Source organism: Brassica rapa, chromosome A10, assembly GCF_000309985.2.
Source record: "Brassica rapa cultivar Chiifu-401-42 chromosome A10, CAAS_Brap_v3.01, whole genome shotgun sequence".
NCBI lineage: Eukaryota > Viridiplantae > Streptophyta > Magnoliopsida > Brassicales > Brassicaceae > Brassica > Brassica rapa.
This window is the reverse complement of record NC_024804.2, coordinates 15,805,613-15,823,608: the sequence shown is the minus strand read 5'-3', so window position 1 is coordinate 15,823,608 and position 17,996 is coordinate 15,805,613. Positions and strand designations below refer to the sequence as shown.

Here is a 17,996-nt window from a genome sequence, read left to right as displayed (position 1 = left end):
TACAACTGACAAGAGCGTGTGACCAAAGAAGAGCTTGAAGCAAGTAGAAAATAAGATAAAAAGTGGTAAAAAACAAAAGAAAAAAATATAGCAGAAGAGGAAAATATTATTAAAAGTTAGATGGATGAGTTTGAGATATTTGTCAGTATAAGTGCAAGTGTTCTGCTCTGCCATTCCCCAACCCAATACTTTTACTTTGCCCATTCATTGCATGCACAATTTCACTTTTATACAGAGACATTACATACACAACACATTAGTAACATGTTCTTATTCGAGAAGTATTTTGTTATACTCCAGTATATGTTAAATGTCATTGGATATTATGATAAAATCTAGTTGGCTATTTAAGTAACCACTAGATTTTGACCCGTGCTTGAAAGCACGGGTTTTGTTTTGTTTTGCTTTTCATAATTATGAAATTTAGTGTTAAATCATATAATTTTGAAGATTATTTCACTAATGAAATTTAGTGTTTGAATCATATAATCTTACACCCAAATCTTGTATAAAGTTCTATGTAGTGTAGTGTCTTACATGTAACGTGTTTTGTAGTCGATGGTAGTATGTGAGGAAAATTAATATTTCGTTAACGTAACAGTTATAATAGGTTGTGTTTTGGTTTTGGTTCATATAATGTATTTTGTTTGGGTAGGTTGGTTTAGCAATCGCTTTTAGTGGTTATGTATAAATAATAATGTATATAGTTCGCATGGTTAGAGTAATAATCAGAGGTCTATAGGGTAAAAACGGTTGTCAATTATTGTTATAATATACAGGGTAAATCCAAAAATATTTAAAAGTAATAGATCCAAACAACTTTTATAGATATATTTTTTCAAAATCCTTCTCTTTTAATAGTATTGATTTACTACTAGTTTTTTTCTGCTGTAAGAAGGAAATTGTTTGTTTGTCAACCAAATGCATATAATCTAGATGGATCCCTAGATAAATTAATCCGTCGTATAAGCTACTTATGTTTAGTTAATCAAAAGAGGTAATTCTTTCAAACATAGGTTTTAGAAATCCTATATATTCTGAGTTTGTAGTGCCTTTCATACTTAGGTCCTACAACGACAATGGTATAATGTTTAAATTAGACTACAACGAAAATGTTATACTAGTAAACTTATGACACTAAAAAACCTGATATACATTATCTGAATTATTACATATAGACTAAATTAGTAGTACCATGAAAAGGCACAATGACAAAAGCAAATATGTTAAATGTGGAAGAGTTGCGTTAACTGTAAATTTACAAAAATAATGAATCAAAATCATTGGTCTCATGAGATTGACAAACTAAAGGCATGAACTGGAATTGCGAAACCATTCTATTTATTGATCCCACTTATGAACAATCAAATCAGATGTCAAAAATCCAATTAGTGCGAACTCTTCTCAAGCTATCATGTTTCTTCTTACTAAAGATATATACTAGGAGTATATATATATTTTTACTAAAGATATACTATACCATGTTTTTCTTTTTGGGATTGTAAAGACGAATGTGGAAATGATGAGGGTCTGCAAGAGTCTGCCTGAGCGTACGAAAACCCATAACATTGTCACATTGCAATATTTGCACCAGCCAATGTCATTGTCATAATATTTTGTATTCATAACTCTATTATTCCACAAATTTTCATCTTTTCTTATAGTAATAAATAATAATAAGAAAAAGCTTCTTTATTTTGGTTCCCCCGGTTAAAGCGGGCGAGTTCTTGTATTTCCCTTCCACATCAGACCTATTCTTTGCATGTCTGACATCTCATTTTAACTTTTTTCTTTTCATTTTCTAATTTTTTATTTCTTGGAAAAGAAAAAAAAGATCATTCGTTCAGAAATTTATAAATCAACCGAATGGTTAAAACTGGCGTGCGCATACACAAGGTCCCATGATTGGAGTGTTTTTTCCCCCTTTATGATGAGAAAATAACAGTAGGGATTCACTTCTTAATTTGGCTATTCTTGTGATGATGCAACACAAATTGATCTTCAGAGGAATCCTGACTTGAGACAACTAATAAATAAAGCTCACAATTCACGTTAAAAGCCCATATTAAAAATCTCAAAGCCCACCCAAGTAGGCACCGCACCATACACTCAGAGCCCAAAAACACGGCGATGTAAATTCGGATCCAAACGCGGATTCGGGTCTACGTAACAATCAAATTCGGAAAGAGGTGACATCCACTTATTTGTTTCGCAAAAAAAAACCCGATACTTTTGAAATTATCAAACAAGTCCAAATTTTAGCTGGGAAAATTTATAATTATTTAACTACTAAGGGACTATAACTGAGAAAGACTGAACCCTAATTTCCCAAAAAAGAAAAATCGTGTATACCAAATCGAAACCCAATCTCTGTGTCCGCAGAGAAGGATCGATCAGAAAGAGAGAGAGCAAGTAAAGAGCGATATCGAAGATGGACGCCATGAGAAAGCAGCTCGACGTGCTCATGGGAGCCAACCGAAACGGCGACGTGACGGAGGTGAATCGCAAATACTACGACCGCGATGTTTGCCGTCTCTACCTCTCTGGTCTCTGCCCTCACGAGCTCTTCCAATTGACGGTGAGTCTATATTAGATCTTCGAGCTTTGTCGTACAATGAGTATCTGATTTTGCTAGCTGCTTGAGCTCTAGAAGTATCTGTTTAGTACGTTTGCCACTTGAATTTGCTACAGCTTAAAGTGCTGTTAGTTTGGTTGACGCAGCTATCGGTGTCAATTTGTTTAATAAACTCTTGTTCGTTTCATTGACGCCGGTACTGCATCTGCGTCTAAACGCTGCGTCCTCGCGCCGAAAAAATCTGCGTCTGCGATTAAAACTGCATCGGCGTCTACGAAACTAACAATAACTATTTTTATTGACGCCGACGCTGACGCAGACGCCGAAAACTGCGGCAACCAAACGAACATGACTTAAGTCATTGTATAGCTCTTTTATGCATATTTGAATACTTCAAGGTTCAATATTTGTAAGTTAATATGTGTTGACTCACTGATGTTAATCTTGTTCTTATCTGTGAATTTGCTAATTAACAGAAAATGGATATGGGTCCTTGCCCAAAGGTGCACTCTTTGCAGCTCAGGAAAGAGTATCCTTTTGGCTTTAGATGTAGACGAGTTCTTCATCGTGACTTTTATTTCTTTCATTTTTTTTGCCTTAACTCCTGCCTTAGATATAAAGAGGCAAAGGCAAAAGGTGTTGACAACTACGATAGGGAGTTGGAAGACGCGATAGACAGGCTTATTGTTGAGTGTGATAGGAAGATTGGTAGAGCTCTTAAGCGTCTTCAGGAAGAAGATGCAAAAGCTGCTATTGCGATTTCAGTAACCGAAGTTACTCAGGTGATGTTCTAAGTTTTTAGTTCGTTGAGATCTTTTTGAGTTCTCTTTTTTCTTTTTAACTCTGTCTTTCCTTGATCATTTCGTTGTTTTACTGCAGTCACCCGAAATTCTCGAACTATCAACGCAAATCAAGGAGAAGATGAAGGAAGCAGATCTTCATGGTAATATAATTATGTCTTTTTAAGCTACTTAAGTTTTAGCACACTTTTGGCTTCTTTTATGCAAATCGATGTTCGGTGGTGTGATGCTCTTGTAACTTCCACAGAGATAGTTATAAATGCTTGGTCGGATAATGCTTGGGTTCCTTATGACTAGAAGTTCACTGCAGCTCATGCGAATTGAACCTCTTGTGTTTTCCCTTTGTAATCATCGGTGTGTCTGTAGACTTCTCCGCTATAACTAGAGTAGGCTATCAGCTTGGAATTATCTCGGATATATGCTTGATTCCATGAACAATGTAGTTTATTTGTTTTTATCAGGCCACATGATGCTTATTTACTCAGTTTAGGAACTAAATCTGCACTTCCGGTTTCAAGTGGTATGATATGTTTAGGTTTTCATCTTCTGGAAATAAAAAGATGAAACTGTGGTGTTGCTTCTTCAATTTTTAAACAGTTCCAAATTTGAAAGTATAATTTTCTTTTATTATTTGCACTAGTGTCTTGGATGCCGAGCTTCTGCTGATGATTGTTGTGGTTGTATAAAACTTGGATGCTGCTTTAATCCTTAGAAATGGGTATGTCATATGGCAGATCTCGAAGGAAAGACGGATATGAAGATTAGGGCTCTTGAGTTAGTTGAAGAGATGAGAACTAAGAGAGCTGACTTACAGGTTTGTGATGACGTGCTTTGCTACTTGTCGCGTCTAATCATGTATTAACAGTCAAGGTCTTCGTCTTCTTTCCCTACAGGCTGTGCTGCTGTTGGAGGCCTTTAACAAAGATAGGGCAGCCTTGCCACAGCCCATCCCTGGTCAGCCGCCAGCTGCGGCATTGCCTCCGCCGGATCCTCGTACGCAAGAGATGATCAATGAGAAATTAAAGAAAGCTGAAGAGTTCGGTAAGGGGCTAACTTCTAACTTGCATTTCTTTGGCAATATGTGGTGATTTTGGATCTATAGTTCTTTAAGTGATCACTGCAGTGGTTCAATACTGCCGCCTCTCTGCTTTTTCTTTTATCTTCTTATGATTTTTACATTCTAACTTTCTTTGCCAACATGTGAGTTTCTGTTACTGATCGAAAATTTTACTTGGCCCGTTAACTAATTGCTATGATATATGAATGTACAAAACTGAGCTTAACATTTTCTACATGCAATTTTGGAAGCCAGTACGTGGTTATATACCTAAATAAAAAACTTCTGAACTTTTCAATGTTGGAAACAGCCAATGTAGAGATATAATATATATAAATGTTATTTCAGGCGAACAAGGAATGGTTGATGAGGCGCAGAAAGCACTTGAGGAGGCTGAGGCTCTTAAGAAGGTTTGTGTTTTTTCCGTAGTTAGTTTTCTGTTTGGCACTTATCTTCGTGTTACGTCACACCTCATAGGGTGTGGAGATTTTTATGAAGTCTAGTGAGACATGGATCTCTTTTGTGTTGAGTAAATTGCTTGAATAGTTCGACATGCTTTCCGTTTCCTCCATTTCAACTGCATCTTCTTTTTTTCTTGCAAATTTTCAGCTTGCTCCTAGACAAGAACCTGTGGTGGATTCAACCAAATACACTGCTGCAGATGTGCGCATTGTAAGTTGAAATCGCCAACTTATCTTCGACATGATAAATTATCTAGATTCAATATTTGTAGGTATTAGTTTCATAAAGTTCTTTAGCCGGATGACTGGTTAGACTGTTTAAGGGATTTTTTTTTTTTGTGAAAGCTTGCTCTCAAAACCTGTGATAGCCTCACTCTCTGTTACTTTTTGTTGTCTCAGACGGACCAGAAACTGCGTTTATGTGACATATGCGGAGCATTCTTGAGCGTCTATGACAGGTTAAGTTTGGTTACTTAAAAAAATTATGGTTAATGGTTCCTTGGCATTTAAAGAAAAAGTTAGAAATAGATCTTGTGGGTTGCAAGTGGCTCATTATTTGACACCGACTGTTGTACCTCCTTTTCACCAGCAGGCTATTTGGGCCCAGTTTTACGAGGATTACTTTTGCAGCTAATGAATAATGTGCGTTCTTTCTTGATTTATTGTGCCTGTTAGAGAATAATAATAGAGCTTTAAACTATATATCTTTGGTCATCAATCTGTGATTTGGATTTGGCAATGTCAAAAATCTTTTGTACTGCCTTTAGTGATCGTCGGTTAGCTGATCATTTTGGAGGGAAGCTTCATTTGGGTTACATGCTGATCCGTGATAAACTAGCAGAGCTTCAGGTAAAATACAATACAATTTCTCTACTGTGGCTGTGGGTTTCTCAATGTAGACTGTTTAGTTATATCCTCTTTGTCTTCTTCAGGAGGAAAAGAACAAAGTTCACAAGGAACGGGTCGAAGAGAGGAGGTTAAACTTTCTTAAGCTTTTCAATTTACTTCAAAACATGTTTACTGAAAACTTACTTATCACAGATCAAAGGAGAGGAGCAGAGAGCGAGAATCAAGTAGAGACAGAGACAGAGGAGGTAGCCGTGACCGTGGAAGAGATATAGACCGTAGGAGTAGAGATCGCGACAGGCACCATGACCACCGTGAACATGACAGAAACTATAATCAGTCACGTGGCTATGACTCAAGAAGCCGTCGCAGCTCGAGGTCCCGGTCTAGGGAAAGAACGAGGGATCATGATCGCCGCAGGTAACTTCGATTCACAAAACAGATACATTATTTTCTGTAATTCTTTGGGATGCATCTAAACTTGTTTTGTTTAACTCATGTTACAGACGTCATGACCGCTACTAAGACGCTGTCAGAGAAGGTTGCAGCAAGTTTGAGATGTTTTCAAAGATGCGTTTAGGATCACCAATCTGGAGTTACAAACACTTGTTTTCGTATGTGTTAAAAGATATTTGAGATTGTAAGTTGCTAAGTTTGTAAGAGGAGTTTCGTTGGATTTCTTCAAACTTTTTAATATGTTGACATCAAAGACTTGCGAGTAGAAAAGACCTGTGGTGATTACATGGCTCTCTCAGATATTACTTATATCTTCATAAAAATTGCCATAAAACTGATTAGTATTTGTTGGGCAAAGTGGTTTATTCTACTTCTGCTGGTTACCACAGATTGGTAATTATAATGAATCATTGTCAAAATCAGGCAGGAAAAATGCTAGACACAAGTAGCTTAGAATCATTAACTGTCCGACACAAGTGGCTTAGAATCCACGAGCGATTTTAATGTTTTAGTATAAAGTTTGATATATAACTCCTATAAACTATACAGAATAAATAGCATGGATTGATTCAACCTCAACTCAGCGTACTATGTACTTCTCTCGGTTTTCTGCGTAGAACTTGTTTTTTTTGTAAAGTTCTAAAGAATTATTGACGTTTAGATAGACCAAGTTAAAAATATTAGAAAAGAGACGTGCATACTGGCAGTAAGTTTACCCGGGGAAAACTATTAGTGTTTTGAAATTAATCATTTCATTTTTCTCATCTTATTGTCTCAGATTGGTATATTAGTTGAAATTCAATGTTGTAAATAATCATTTCATCACATTTACATCATATGGTATGAAGTACATTAGTCTTAATCAGCAGAACAACCTAATACTCACGCTAACATCATTCACAAAATATATCTCTATATAGTTGATTATTGGTTTTATCTCTATATGTAAAGAAAATATGGCATGAACTTACATATATTCATTTGTAGAAAAAGGGAAGGCCAAATATCATTGGTAACTCAACATCACAACACTGTATCACAAAGCATCTAAATTTCTAGCATTGTTGAATGATTTTATTCAAACAATAAGTAACGATCATCGCTCATTTTAGTTTTTGATTAAAGCATCTTATAATAGTACTATATATAGTTTAATGGTTTCTGATAAAGGAATCATATAGACAATTATTGAGACTTTATTTTAAATTACATAAAATGGATGAGAAAGCCATAATCTTTGAATAGAAAAGAAAGCTAAGGCCAATAGAAAAAGGAACTTTGTTTAATAAGGCCAATAAAAGAGCTTTTCGCACATCATTCCTCACAACAATAATATATACAGATTACTCATGTTTTAGTTTTATAAAATTCAAGTTCTGATTAAAGACTACGTTGCAGAACTATTTCATCTCTTGTAGAAAAAAAATGATACACAATCCATGAAAATGCATGCACGAACAAAATAATTATTCGTCTATGTAATTTTTCTCATAAATGTAATGTTATAATAAATTAACGTTAAAAAAATAAAATAATTGTTAAAATAAATCGTACATTTTTTCCTTTTTTTTAATCATCGATCTATTATTGTTTATTTTCACTTCTGTTCCTAATAACACTTTTTCTTCTACAACATTCTCGTGGAAAATAGTTATAAAATAGACCACTAAAAGAATCAAGAAAGCCTATATATACATGGAATCTTGAATGCATGTCACGTAACTCTCTTCTCTTCTCTATTAAGAAAGGCTATTTCTTCTTCTCTCCTTATATATACCCACACACACACACTCATACACATATACATATATTAACATTTTCATACACCTAAAAATATATCCAAACCCATTTGATCTAATAGTAAATACATAATTTATTTGGTGAAGCTAGAAGAATGGGTGCATTTGATTATATATCTAGCTTTTGTTCATATACATACTCTAATGCCAAAACCAAGCGTAAGCCATTGCAGGTTTGTTCTCCTCATACTCTTTATCTTTTTTTGAACTTTATCTTTCATTATTTGTTTTAGAGTCTTATCTATATACATATATGATATATATTAATTCTAATTGATTTGGTTAACTTCAAAATGCTAATACGTTTCGTGTGCAGTAAATTCAAATGTCTTAGAACGTGACCATGTATTTTTATCCGTGTCGTTTTCTTAAACATGTTTCTTCAAAACTTCATCAACTTTTCGCTGTGTATTATATCGCTACATCATTATTCATAGGCGATATACATGATGAATTGACAGATATAGATAATATTAAACAAAAAACTAACTACTGATATGCTTCAGTTGCCTCTTTCAAAAAAAAAAGAAGAGATGCTTCAATAGCCAGATTACTGCTGAACTATATGACATGAACAAGCTTCGAAAATTAGTTTGAAATCTATGACTACAGGTTAAATAGTATTTATATTATTATGAACGTTTAATAGAATAATGGTAATGAATGTTTTTTTTTGTATAGACAGTGGAAATCAAGGTCAAAATGGACTGTGACGGCTGTGAAAGAAAACTTAGAAACGTGGTTCGTCGCATGAAAGGTTCTCTTTCTCATCACTCCCACAGTCTTTGAATAAAAACTTTCGCCAATCTCTCTTTTTTTCTTTATTCTAGCTGCTTTAATTTCTCTTTTTAAGATTCTTATTCTACCTTAAAATTACATTTTCATGACTGGCCTAAATATATATATCTATAACTACTAATCATTTGCTCAGATTTTTGGTCTCAAATGATTAATTATTGTTCAAAAAGTTCGGAATGCTTTTTTATTTATAAAATATGTTTATACTATCATTTTGTTAAAAGTTTTTACTAATTTTCTAAGTTATTTTTAAATATAACAATTCTAATAACTTTTAAAACTTAAAAGTAAGATTCATCTATCAAAATTTAGTAAAATAAGTTATTAAGGAAAATCTACTAAATTTAATTGTTAGGTTTGTTCATCTTAGTTTTTGTTCAAAGCACATATCGTTTAAGAGTTGAGACAATTGGTTACTTATTTTTCATGTTTTGAACCGACTGGTATAGGCGTGAAAACGGTGGAGGTGAACCGGAAACAGAGCCGGCTAACGGTGAACGGTCACGTGGACCCAAACAAGGTGTTGAAGAGAGTGAAGAGCACAGGGAAGAAGGCAGAGTTTTGGCCTTACATACCTCAGCATATGGTCTATTACCCTTTCGCGCCTGGCATGTACGACAAACGTGCGCCTGCAGGCCACATCCGCAACCCTACACAAGCGTTTCCAGCCGCAAACGCACCTGGTGAAAACTACGTTTCCCTCTTCAGCGACGACAACGTCCACGCCGCTTGTTCTATCATGTGAAATATGTAAGAAGCAGAATATATTATATAATCTATATTTTCTTCTTTGTGTACACATCTACTTTTGCAAGTTGCAACTATTCTCATAATACAGAAAAGGTCATGTATAAACTATGTAATAAATTATAGAGACATATTTTCACACATGTTCTAACGTTCTAAACATGGTAAACCAAATATGGCAAAGTGGTATTATGATATATCTATTATGGATGACCTAGCTCTAAACCAGAAGCTTAATAATACTTTTCACGTCTGCAAAATATCTTTATGCTTTACGCAAAGAGAATATATTTTTGTTTGTTTTGGTGGAGTGAGCTTCCATGAAGTCAAAACAATAACCATAAGGCTAAATGGAATCTTAAGAGGTGAATATTGGTAGCATAATGGAACAATTAAGCAGTAAATGTTGGTGAATTTGTCTAATTTCTGTTGGACTAGAATGGTAACTTTGACAATTATATAATTTTATAAATAAAGGAATATTAGGAAGAGACCCAAAAATCAGCATCTTGTGATTTGTTAAGCAAATTGCTTTATGTATTTTGTTTTAGAATATAAGCTTCAAAAGGCAAGAGAGTGTCAACATTACAAGTTCCAACTTTTGAACACCAAAGCTTTTGAAGATCAAAAGCTCATAAAGCTGTATTCTTCCCCTCCCCCACAAAAATGTCCAATAGGGACCAAAGCATCTCTAGCTTTTCCTTCAAAGCTTCTTTCTTTAGAAGAAGGAATACTAAAAAGGTCCAGAATCACTCCAAAGTAAAGCTGCTTAATCACGGTACCGATAATTTACAGGATTGGCATCAGGATGAAACAGTCATAAGGCTCTTACAGTTGTATGATACATTTTGAATCAACACAATTACAGGAAATAGATTTGGTACTTGAATCATTAAGAATGAATCTGTCAATATGATGTTACTTTTTAATCCATCAATATCTTTGAACAAGCAACCGCTTCTTAACTTTCCTTCTTCTGGACTGTGCCTTCTGCCATTTCTTCCTAGGCACTAGTTTACTCTTGGGCCTCAACTTAATCTCAGGTGTGAATCTCTCATGCGAGTTTGTACATACTTGAAGAACTGCATGTTCAGTCTCTTGGGTACACTTTTTCTCAGCTCTTCATATTCAGGCCCTGAGATAATGTTCTCAAACGCTCCAATCAAAACGTCTACATCACTCATCATTTCCCACACGTTTGTGTAGCGTCCGTCAGGCCCTTTGTCCAGTTTCTTCAGCGCGTTCTCGACAGCTAGCTTCCTCGCCTTGTTACCTGGTGAAAGCTCCTCAGGTTCGTTTTCAGATTTCAACAGCGCTTAGATTGTTCTGTACTTTGGTTTCTCTTCAAACTCAACAATTTGTCTAAGTACTTATCAGATGCTTCGTTTGTAGTCTTCACGTCGCATATGATAGAGTTCCTGCAAGACATTGAAACCAACTAAATACAGAGCCATGAACATCACTAGTAACCAACAAAATCGAATAATTTCAGACTCTACCTTATAAGCAATTCACTGATATAAAAATCAATGAAAATACAAGGAATCCTAGATCAAGACCGCCACTCTTACCAACTAATCTCAATGTAAATCAATCTTTTGTTTGTAGTTCCCAAATGAACAACAATATAGTCAGCGAAAGTTTGTGCATAACAGATGGTGCAATCGTTCTTTAGTGATGATTATGATACGAAACTGATCATTACATTACTTAATGAGCAACATATAAAGACCAAATGAATCAAACAAATTTCAACAATTCTAGCTTTATACCATTTTTCTCATGTTAGGTCCTATGTAAGACTAATACCATTTATGTAGCTTCCTACCACAGTTTCATAAACATTTTCCAACAGAAAAAGAAACGTGCGTTAAAAGACTAGGATAGAGAACAGGGGAGAGACTCTTCGCAGCAAGAACATCTTCTTCTCTCGTCAATAGCCTTTTTTAAGCGACGGCTATGATGCTGAAATATTATTACAACAGTAACTGATTCTCCCGCGCTATCTCAATTCTTTTTATATAGTTTCTTGTAATGATATGGCAATGGGCTTTGATTAAAGAATTAACGTTCTGTGATGTAGCGACACTTGTCCTGATCATATAAAATTTATACTAATATCTCATTTGAGTCCATTACAATATTTTATTTGCTTTCACGTACGTGTATACAAATACAAACATAAACGTAAATTTTTAGTTGGTTTATATATATCAGAAACTAATCCAGACTTGGATTCGGAACTTTTATTACAAATTAAAAAGGAGGAAAAACATTAGTTAACAACCAAAGACATACATAGTAGCATAATGACGACGACAAAGTCAAATGGGAATAGATCTTGAGACTTTCGGATAAACCACAGTGGCTGGATGACCCATTATACGCCGACCCTTGCTATGTTTAAAGATGTAAACCACCGCACCAACTGGCCATTCGATGACTCCGGTCACCAGAAAAGCCACGAACCCTAGCGTCGGTCCCACCACTTTGCATCTACACGGGTTTTGTCTCGTCCCGCACTGAACACACGAAGGAAACGCCATTACTTATTTTTGCAGATTCAAAGAAAGAGTGGAGAATGATTGTGATTTGTTGAGAGTAAAACTAGAGGAGGATCTTTTATATAGACGAATGATAGGCCCTGTTCGTTTTGTAAACTGGATGAAAATTCCAGACGCGGCATCCGCACGCAGTAATTGGATACAGCAATCAGATGTTGTTCGTTCACGATTCTGGAAATTTTGGATATTTGGATGAGCTTGCTGTAGTTGGAAGCGTTCAAACATCTCATCCAGAAATCCCAAAAAATCCGGATGAGTTTTCAAAATTAATCTGGATGCCGCGTCCAACTTAACCTTCTATTTCGCGCCAAACGAACATCGGTCCGCGTCTGCGTCTGGATGCCGCGTCCAGTTTACGAAACGAACAAGGCCATATTGTATGATTAATTTATTTCTTTTCTTTCCACGTAGGGTCGGTTTGTTATAATTTTGAATTATATAGCAGATATTATAATTTTAGGTCGGCTGCTCGTTATTTTATTATCTCAATTTTGAAAATTAAAGAGGTGTCGAGATTATAGACACGTGTCGTGTCAAGCACAAAGGTGACTAAACATGTGGCTTGAAACGGTTGGAACTGAGCTATGAAACTCTCTTACGTTACGCTTTTTATTTGTTTCCCCGACTTATATTATCATATCATATCGTCTGTCCACGTGAGACGACTAAGATTTTTCCCTTTCAAGTTTATGCCGAGTAATCTGCATATGGTATTGTTAATAACTTATCAGAACACAGTAGATTTAGCTATATGAAGTACCTAAAAACAAAGCATATATATATATATATATATATATATATCCATGTAAATTTGAGAATCATAATTTTCTTAGAATAGTACCAGCACTGGAGCCGGTCCGGAAATGTTTTAACAGAGCACTTTCACCGTCTCTAGAGCCACCGCCATTCTTTCCATGCAAAGAGATGGCGTACGTGTACCTAACGAATTGTCTCCTACATGCAGGACCCATAATATTCCCCTCGACGTTTCATCTTCTTCTTTAGCAATAAGGACGAGGAGCATGCCCTCTACTGCTCCAAAGGCAGCCCCATAAGAGGCCACTCGGAGCTAACTTTTCTTCTCTCGAGTGCTTCGGATAAACACGCTGTCTAAAGTTGAAAGCTTTTTGCATATAATGTTAAAATATTTTTAGAACTTCAATTTATAAGTTTCTGGTATAATAGAAAAAAAAAAAGAAAATCTGAGTAGATTGAAGATATAAACTGATCATTTAAGATTTAATTTGGTTTTTGTAAAAACAATTTGTTAGTCTGAGTATTGTAAAATCCTAACTAGCAACTTGGATATATAGTTTTTTTATGAAAGACATGTCATATTCTATCTATACTACTAATTGCGAAGTGATTTTTCGCATTTAAATTTTGACAGGCAAAATTAAAGCGGCTAAAATTATTATTAATTTAGTGAACTTTTTTATATAATTTATTATATATTTTAAAACAAATTTTTTGTTATATATATTGTGTTATCATCTAGATGTAATACTTTTTACTATAAAGGTTAAAAAATAAATATAGTAATTTATAGTGGGAATCCACTAAAAAAGGCAAATGTTTTTTAATTAATATTTAACTATAAATTATTTATACTTAATGATTAAATTAACGTTACATTGTTTTACATTGATGATGCTAAGAGAGAGATACAACAGAGAAAAAAAAAACTCTTTTCTCTTAACTCACTCATATCTTTCAGAGGAGATGAGGTTCTCTTTTGTTTGTAAATACTCGATCTTCTGATCGATTTTGTTTTTCTTAAGAGAAGTTTCTTTTCGCTATGTCGATCTTCCTCTTCGCATAGGTGATTTTGATGTGAGTTGATTATCAATCTTATCTTTCTCTGAATCGGGTTAAACATAAATAAAGTTATGGTTTTGTTCTTCGCATTCTGTTTTAACTTGATACACCGTTTGATTGGAAGGTTGTATTCTCTCTTTGCTAGACATGTTTAGTTTTTGATTCAGAGGTGGTGTCAAGCTTCGCTACGAGTTTGGGTGAAGTTTCCACGATGATCAAAACCTGAGTTTTGGATTGTGCTTCTAGAACAGAATCCAGAAGAGCCGGAGCTGCCATAGGGTTAGCGACAAGACTTTGTTACTGGTCCTATTAAAGCTTTTCCTTAGACTAACATTCTAACAATGGAGAAGAAGATCTTGAGATTAAACGGCGATTGAAGGCAAGAAGAACATGAAAGTAGCCTCAAGCGAATTTGAGATGGAGATTGATAGTTTTCCGGCGAGATAGTTCCGCCGCCGCCTTCTTCTTTCTCGGACGAAGAAACAAAGCCATGTATAGAACACGTTTGGCTCAGACTCACAATGACGTGAATCGTATGATGACTGAAATTGATACTGATGGTGCTGGAAACATACCGTATCAATAATTCACCGATTTTTTGCAAGTGCCAATCGTGGATTTGTACTTGTCATTGTCTTTCGTTTGAGAATGTCTAATACCTTTTCAATATGAGATATTTGGTTCTAAGACATCTCCAAGGTAACTCTATTTTTTCCTCTATAATTTACACAAAAATAGAGTAACTCTATTATAGTGTAACTTTTGCTTAAATAGTATTACTCTAATAAAATTATTCTATAATAGAATTACTCTATTATAGAGTGAAATATAGAGAAATGCCACTTTTTCACTTCAAATATAGAGTAAAATATGACATTCCTCTATATTTCATTCTATAATAGAGTAACTCTATTATAGAATAACACCATTGGAGCAAAAGTTACACTATAATAGAGTTACTCTATTTTTGTGTAAATTATAGAGGAAAAAATAGAGTTTCATTGGAGATGCCCTAAGCACTGTCAAAAAAAGTTTGTTGCTCTTACTCCTTTGTAAGTGAATTTATTTTATATCCTACAAATTCAATGTGATCATTGCCATGTGACGTGAATGACCTTTTTTTATGTTTCGCTAAAATGTTTCTTCAAAGTTTCTTTAATTTAACTAAAAGTCGAAGTACTTCAAGCGAATCCAAGATCAGAATATCAGCCTAACACATTATAACACATAACATGGAGAAGAGCTTGAGCTTGAGGCACTTGCAAGAACGTGCGTTTCTAGTGACCCTTCCAAGTAAAACATATATTATTATATCTGTCTTTTACTTCTTGTTAAATACATACTAAACCATTATTTTGATGTTCATGTTAAGAGTTTAAGTCTTTAAGATATTGATCCATGCAAAAATGCACTGATAGATGATTCCGGTGCCTGGTTCAATAACGAGTTAGTTCTCCTGGTGAGTCCGACCTAGTGATCCTCGGACAAGTAAACATGATTAAAAATTATTGGCATGCATTAACAATAAATCTTTTTATGAACATATACATCATATGTATTTTTAGAGTGGTAATAAGCCACCGTCTATCTATCAAAAAAATAATAATAATAAGCCACCGTCTATTAACTGTTTTTTTTGCTCCAGTAATTGAAGATATTGTTTTGTAGGGGACAAATTCAAGATATGTTTGTAGTTTCTATTTTACACATTTCTAAGCAAAAACGGTTCATCCATCTGATCAAAAGCCGACAATTCAGACATCAAAACCGAAAAGTAGAGGCTGGACTCCGGCTTTTCAGCAAACTCAAGACTCAAGAGAGGTTAGCTTTCTTCATCTCCCCTAACGTTTTTAGCCTCTATTAAATAACCGAGTCGCTCCAAAGTCCTTTGCATGCGTTACCACATCTTTGAGGAGGAGGAGGTGCAATTAAATAACGTCAATTCTTCATTTTATTATTGAAGAAAAACACTAGCTCGTGCTTACATACACACACATTTTCCTCGTTCTCGAATCTCGACGACAACTGGGCCCAATGGTATTAAAAAGTACGGAAAATGCGGGAGCAAATTATGGGCGAAATAGTCATCGAACGAAACTAGTGGGGGTAAGTCACAGTAAGACAAGAAAATAAAGGTTACGAATTGCAATTTTATTTCCTTTATAAGAAAAACGTTTTTTTTTCTGACGTATGTCGTAATCCTCTACCGCCGCCACTCCGCCGTGACGTCGCTGACTTTCCACGCCGAAGCAGCGATGAGCGGTTTCGTCTGCCACGCAAGCATTAGACTTCCGTCGTTCTCCTCCACTCTATACCCATCTCCTCCGCCGGATAGCGCCAGTAACAAACTCGCTTGCTTAAACGCGTCTGATCCGAGACTAACCGGGTCAAACCCGGCGGATCCCAACCGTTTCCGCCACTGATCCAGCGTCTCGTGCCTCTCGATCCGATCGGTTCCTTCAGCAGCCACCACGTTCAAGATCTGTCTCCCTAAGTAAACCTCCGACATTACTCGGTCTTGACTCGGTATTATAACTCCGTCCTCGAGCGAGTCGAACAGGCTCGAGTAGTAGTGAAGCGCCTCGTTGAACCGTTCTAAGAAAACGACGCCGTTGTGGTTCGCTTCTTGTTCCACAACCGTTACAACGCTCGGTTTAACCGCCTTAACAGTAGCTAACAGTTTTTCAATCGAACCGGGTCGAGCTAAAAGCGGATGAAGCTCAAAAACCGAATTAACCACTAAAGTCTCCGATTCCGGTCTGGTCTCGAACATTTCCGGTTCGAGATCGGTTAACCTCTCAACGGTTAAGCCTTTGAATTCGAATTCAACGCCGATGGCCTGAGCCAGCTGAGCTAGCTTCCAACCTAACTGCTGAATCCCATCTCCCTCCGACGGACCTCCAACGCCGGTGAGACGGAACGACGGAGATCCTCCGGGACGGAGAGCCAGAGCTTGCATTAACGCCGGCCACTGCATCCCTTGGTTTATCCCAAGATCGATTACGTGTACGCCACGCGCCGTCGCGACTGCTTCTAGAATCGCCTGGTTGGCCGTGAAATGCGCGAACTTCAGGTAAGGGCACGACTCGTAGAAATGCATCTGGAGAATCTCTTCGAAGGAAGGATCAACGGCGGGGGAGGAAGGGCGGATCCGGTAGATCCGACGAGCGAGCGCCTCGGCGAAGTAGGTGGCGACTTTCCCCATCGCTCCCGCCTGAGAAGCCGCGAGTGGTCCCACGCGTTTCACGAGCGCGTCGGCGAGGATCAGATTCTCCTGGTGGACCGCCTCGGCGCACGCCACCAGGGCCTGGACGAGTCTGACTCCGGTCTCCTGCGAGTCAACGCCGAGCATTACCACTGGTCGAGTTGACTCGCTTGAGTCACACCAGGGACCGAGTCGGATCCTCTTGCTGCTGTTGTCGCTGGTAGTGCTGGAACACTCGTTGTCATCTGAGAATGGTGTTAGGTTGCATATCCGGGTCGGGTCAAGATCCAGAGAAGGCGGGTAGTAGTTAAGCTCCGAGAGCATGGTCTCGGCCCAGCTGGAGAGATCAGAGGGATTGTAATGAACGGTGTCGTTTAATGCATTAGAGCCAAGAACATCATCGTTGGATAGAACTACTTCAAGCTGCTCAAGCTTCTGTGCGACGTCCGCCATGTCGGAAGATCGAACCTTGTACCCTAAAGCAGATAGAAACTCGTCCATGTTATTATCGTCTTCGAGCTTCTTACCCATTGAATGAACTTCTTCTACAGAAGTTTCTTGATGGCTTCTCTTCATAATCAAGTATGTTTTTTTTTTCGTTTGGTCGGTTGATGTGTGGTTATGGTATGGGAGTGAAATTATTGGTGTAAGAATTAGTAGACAAAAGTGTGGAAACAAAGGAGAATCAGAGGAGAAGAATTTAAACACGAGAGAGGAAGAGAGAGAGGTCCAATAAGGGGCAGTGAGGGACCTGGAGAGTGTGCAAGTAAAGAGATAAGGAACAGAGACAGGCCATTATACTTAGCCATGTGTTTTCTCTTCTTATTTCTTTCATAATTCCAAGATATATATTTTTATAATATGACTATT

General features: G+C 36.6%; 4 protein-coding genes across 5 annotated transcripts; 2 read left to right on the top strand and 2 right to left on the bottom strand.

The window, feature by feature from the left end:
- Nucleotides 1-2,306: 2,306 nt before the first annotated feature.
- LOC103833174 (putative RNA-binding protein Luc7-like 2) lies at nt 2,307-6,495 on the top strand. The gene is made up of 13 exons (XM_009109268.3): nt 2,307-2,578; nt 3,052-3,104; nt 3,189-3,357; nt 3,455-3,518; nt 4,110-4,189; nt 4,269-4,416; nt 4,781-4,842; nt 5,042-5,104; nt 5,293-5,351; nt 5,661-5,742; nt 5,826-5,869; nt 5,935-6,159; nt 6,246-6,495. Exons 1-13 carry the CDS (start codon nt 2,432-2,434, stop codon nt 6,262-6,264), a joined length of 1,215 nt encoding a protein of 404 aa, XP_009107516.1. The 5' UTR covers nt 2,307-2,431; the 3' UTR covers nt 6,265-6,495.
- A 1,245-nt stretch (nt 6,496-7,740) lies between these two features.
- LOC103833175 (heavy metal-associated isoprenylated plant protein 21) lies at nt 7,741-9,694 on the top strand. 2 transcript variants are annotated; one of them, XM_009109269.3, is made up of 3 exons: nt 7,741-8,167; nt 8,676-8,751; nt 9,242-9,694. In XM_009109269.3, the coding sequence occupies exons 1-3, from the start codon at nt 8,090-8,092 to the stop codon at nt 9,535-9,537; spliced, it is 450 nt and encodes a 149-aa protein (XP_009107517.1). In that variant the 5' UTR covers nt 7,741-8,089; the 3' UTR covers nt 9,538-9,694. The 2 variants fall into 2 exon arrangements, with proteins under 2 accessions (XP_009107517.1, XP_033138432.1); XM_033282541.1 differs by lacking the exon at nt 7,741-8,167 and adding an exon at nt 8,180-8,606.
- Nucleotides 9,695-11,636: 1,942 nt separating this feature from the next.
- On the bottom strand, nt 11,637-12,167 carry LOC103833177. Its single transcript, XM_009109273.3, has one exon. It carries the CDS (start codon nt 12,083-12,085, stop codon nt 11,864-11,866), a length of 222 nt encoding a protein of 73 aa, XP_009107521.1. The 5' UTR covers nt 12,086-12,167; the 3' UTR covers nt 11,637-11,863.
- A 3,687-nt stretch (nt 12,168-15,854) lies between these two features.
- LOC103833178 (DELLA protein RGL3) lies at nt 15,855-17,937 on the bottom strand. The gene has a single exon (XM_009109274.3). The coding sequence runs from the start codon at nt 17,700-17,702 to the stop codon at nt 16,125-16,127; it is 1,578 nt and encodes a 525-aa protein (XP_009107522.1). The 5' UTR covers nt 17,703-17,937; the 3' UTR covers nt 15,855-16,124.
- Nucleotides 17,938-17,996: the final 59 nt, after the last annotated feature.

What these genes read in the sequence shown, in the direction of transcription:
- LOC103833174 (XM_009109268.3), top strand. Translation starts at nt 2,432, where the DNA reads ATGGACGCCATGAGAAAGCAGCTCGACGTGCTCATGGGAGCCAACCGA. An exon ending in TCTTTGCAGCTCAGGAAAGA is followed by an intron (nt 3,105 to 3,188) that starts GTATCCTTTTGG and finishes CTCCTGCCTTAG; the next exon opens with ATATAAAGAGGCAAAGGCAA. An exon ending in ATAAACTAGCAGAGCTTCAG is followed by an intron (nt 5,743 to 5,825) that starts GTAAAATACAAT and finishes TGTCTTCTTCAG; the next exon opens with GAGGAAAAGAACAAAGTTCA.
- LOC103833175 (XM_009109269.3), top strand. Translation starts at nt 8,090, where the DNA reads ATGGGTGCATTTGATTATATATCTAGCTTTTGTTCATATACATACTCT. An exon ending in CCAAGCGTAAGCCATTGCAG is followed by an intron (nt 8,168 to 8,675) that starts GTTTGTTCTCCT and finishes TTTTTTGTATAG; the next exon opens with ACAGTGGAAATCAAGGTCAA. An exon ending in CGTGGTTCGTCGCATGAAAG is followed by an intron (nt 8,752 to 9,241) that starts GTTCTCTTTCTC and finishes CGACTGGTATAG; the next exon opens with GCGTGAAAACGGTGGAGGTG.
- LOC103833177 (XM_009109273.3), bottom strand. Translation starts at nt 12,085, where the DNA reads ATGGCGTTTCCTTCGTGTGTTCAGTGCGGGACGAGACAAAACCCGTGT.
- LOC103833178 (XM_009109274.3), bottom strand. Translation starts at nt 17,702, where the DNA reads ATGAAGAGAAGCCATCAAGAAACTTCTGTAGAAGAAGTTCATTCAATG.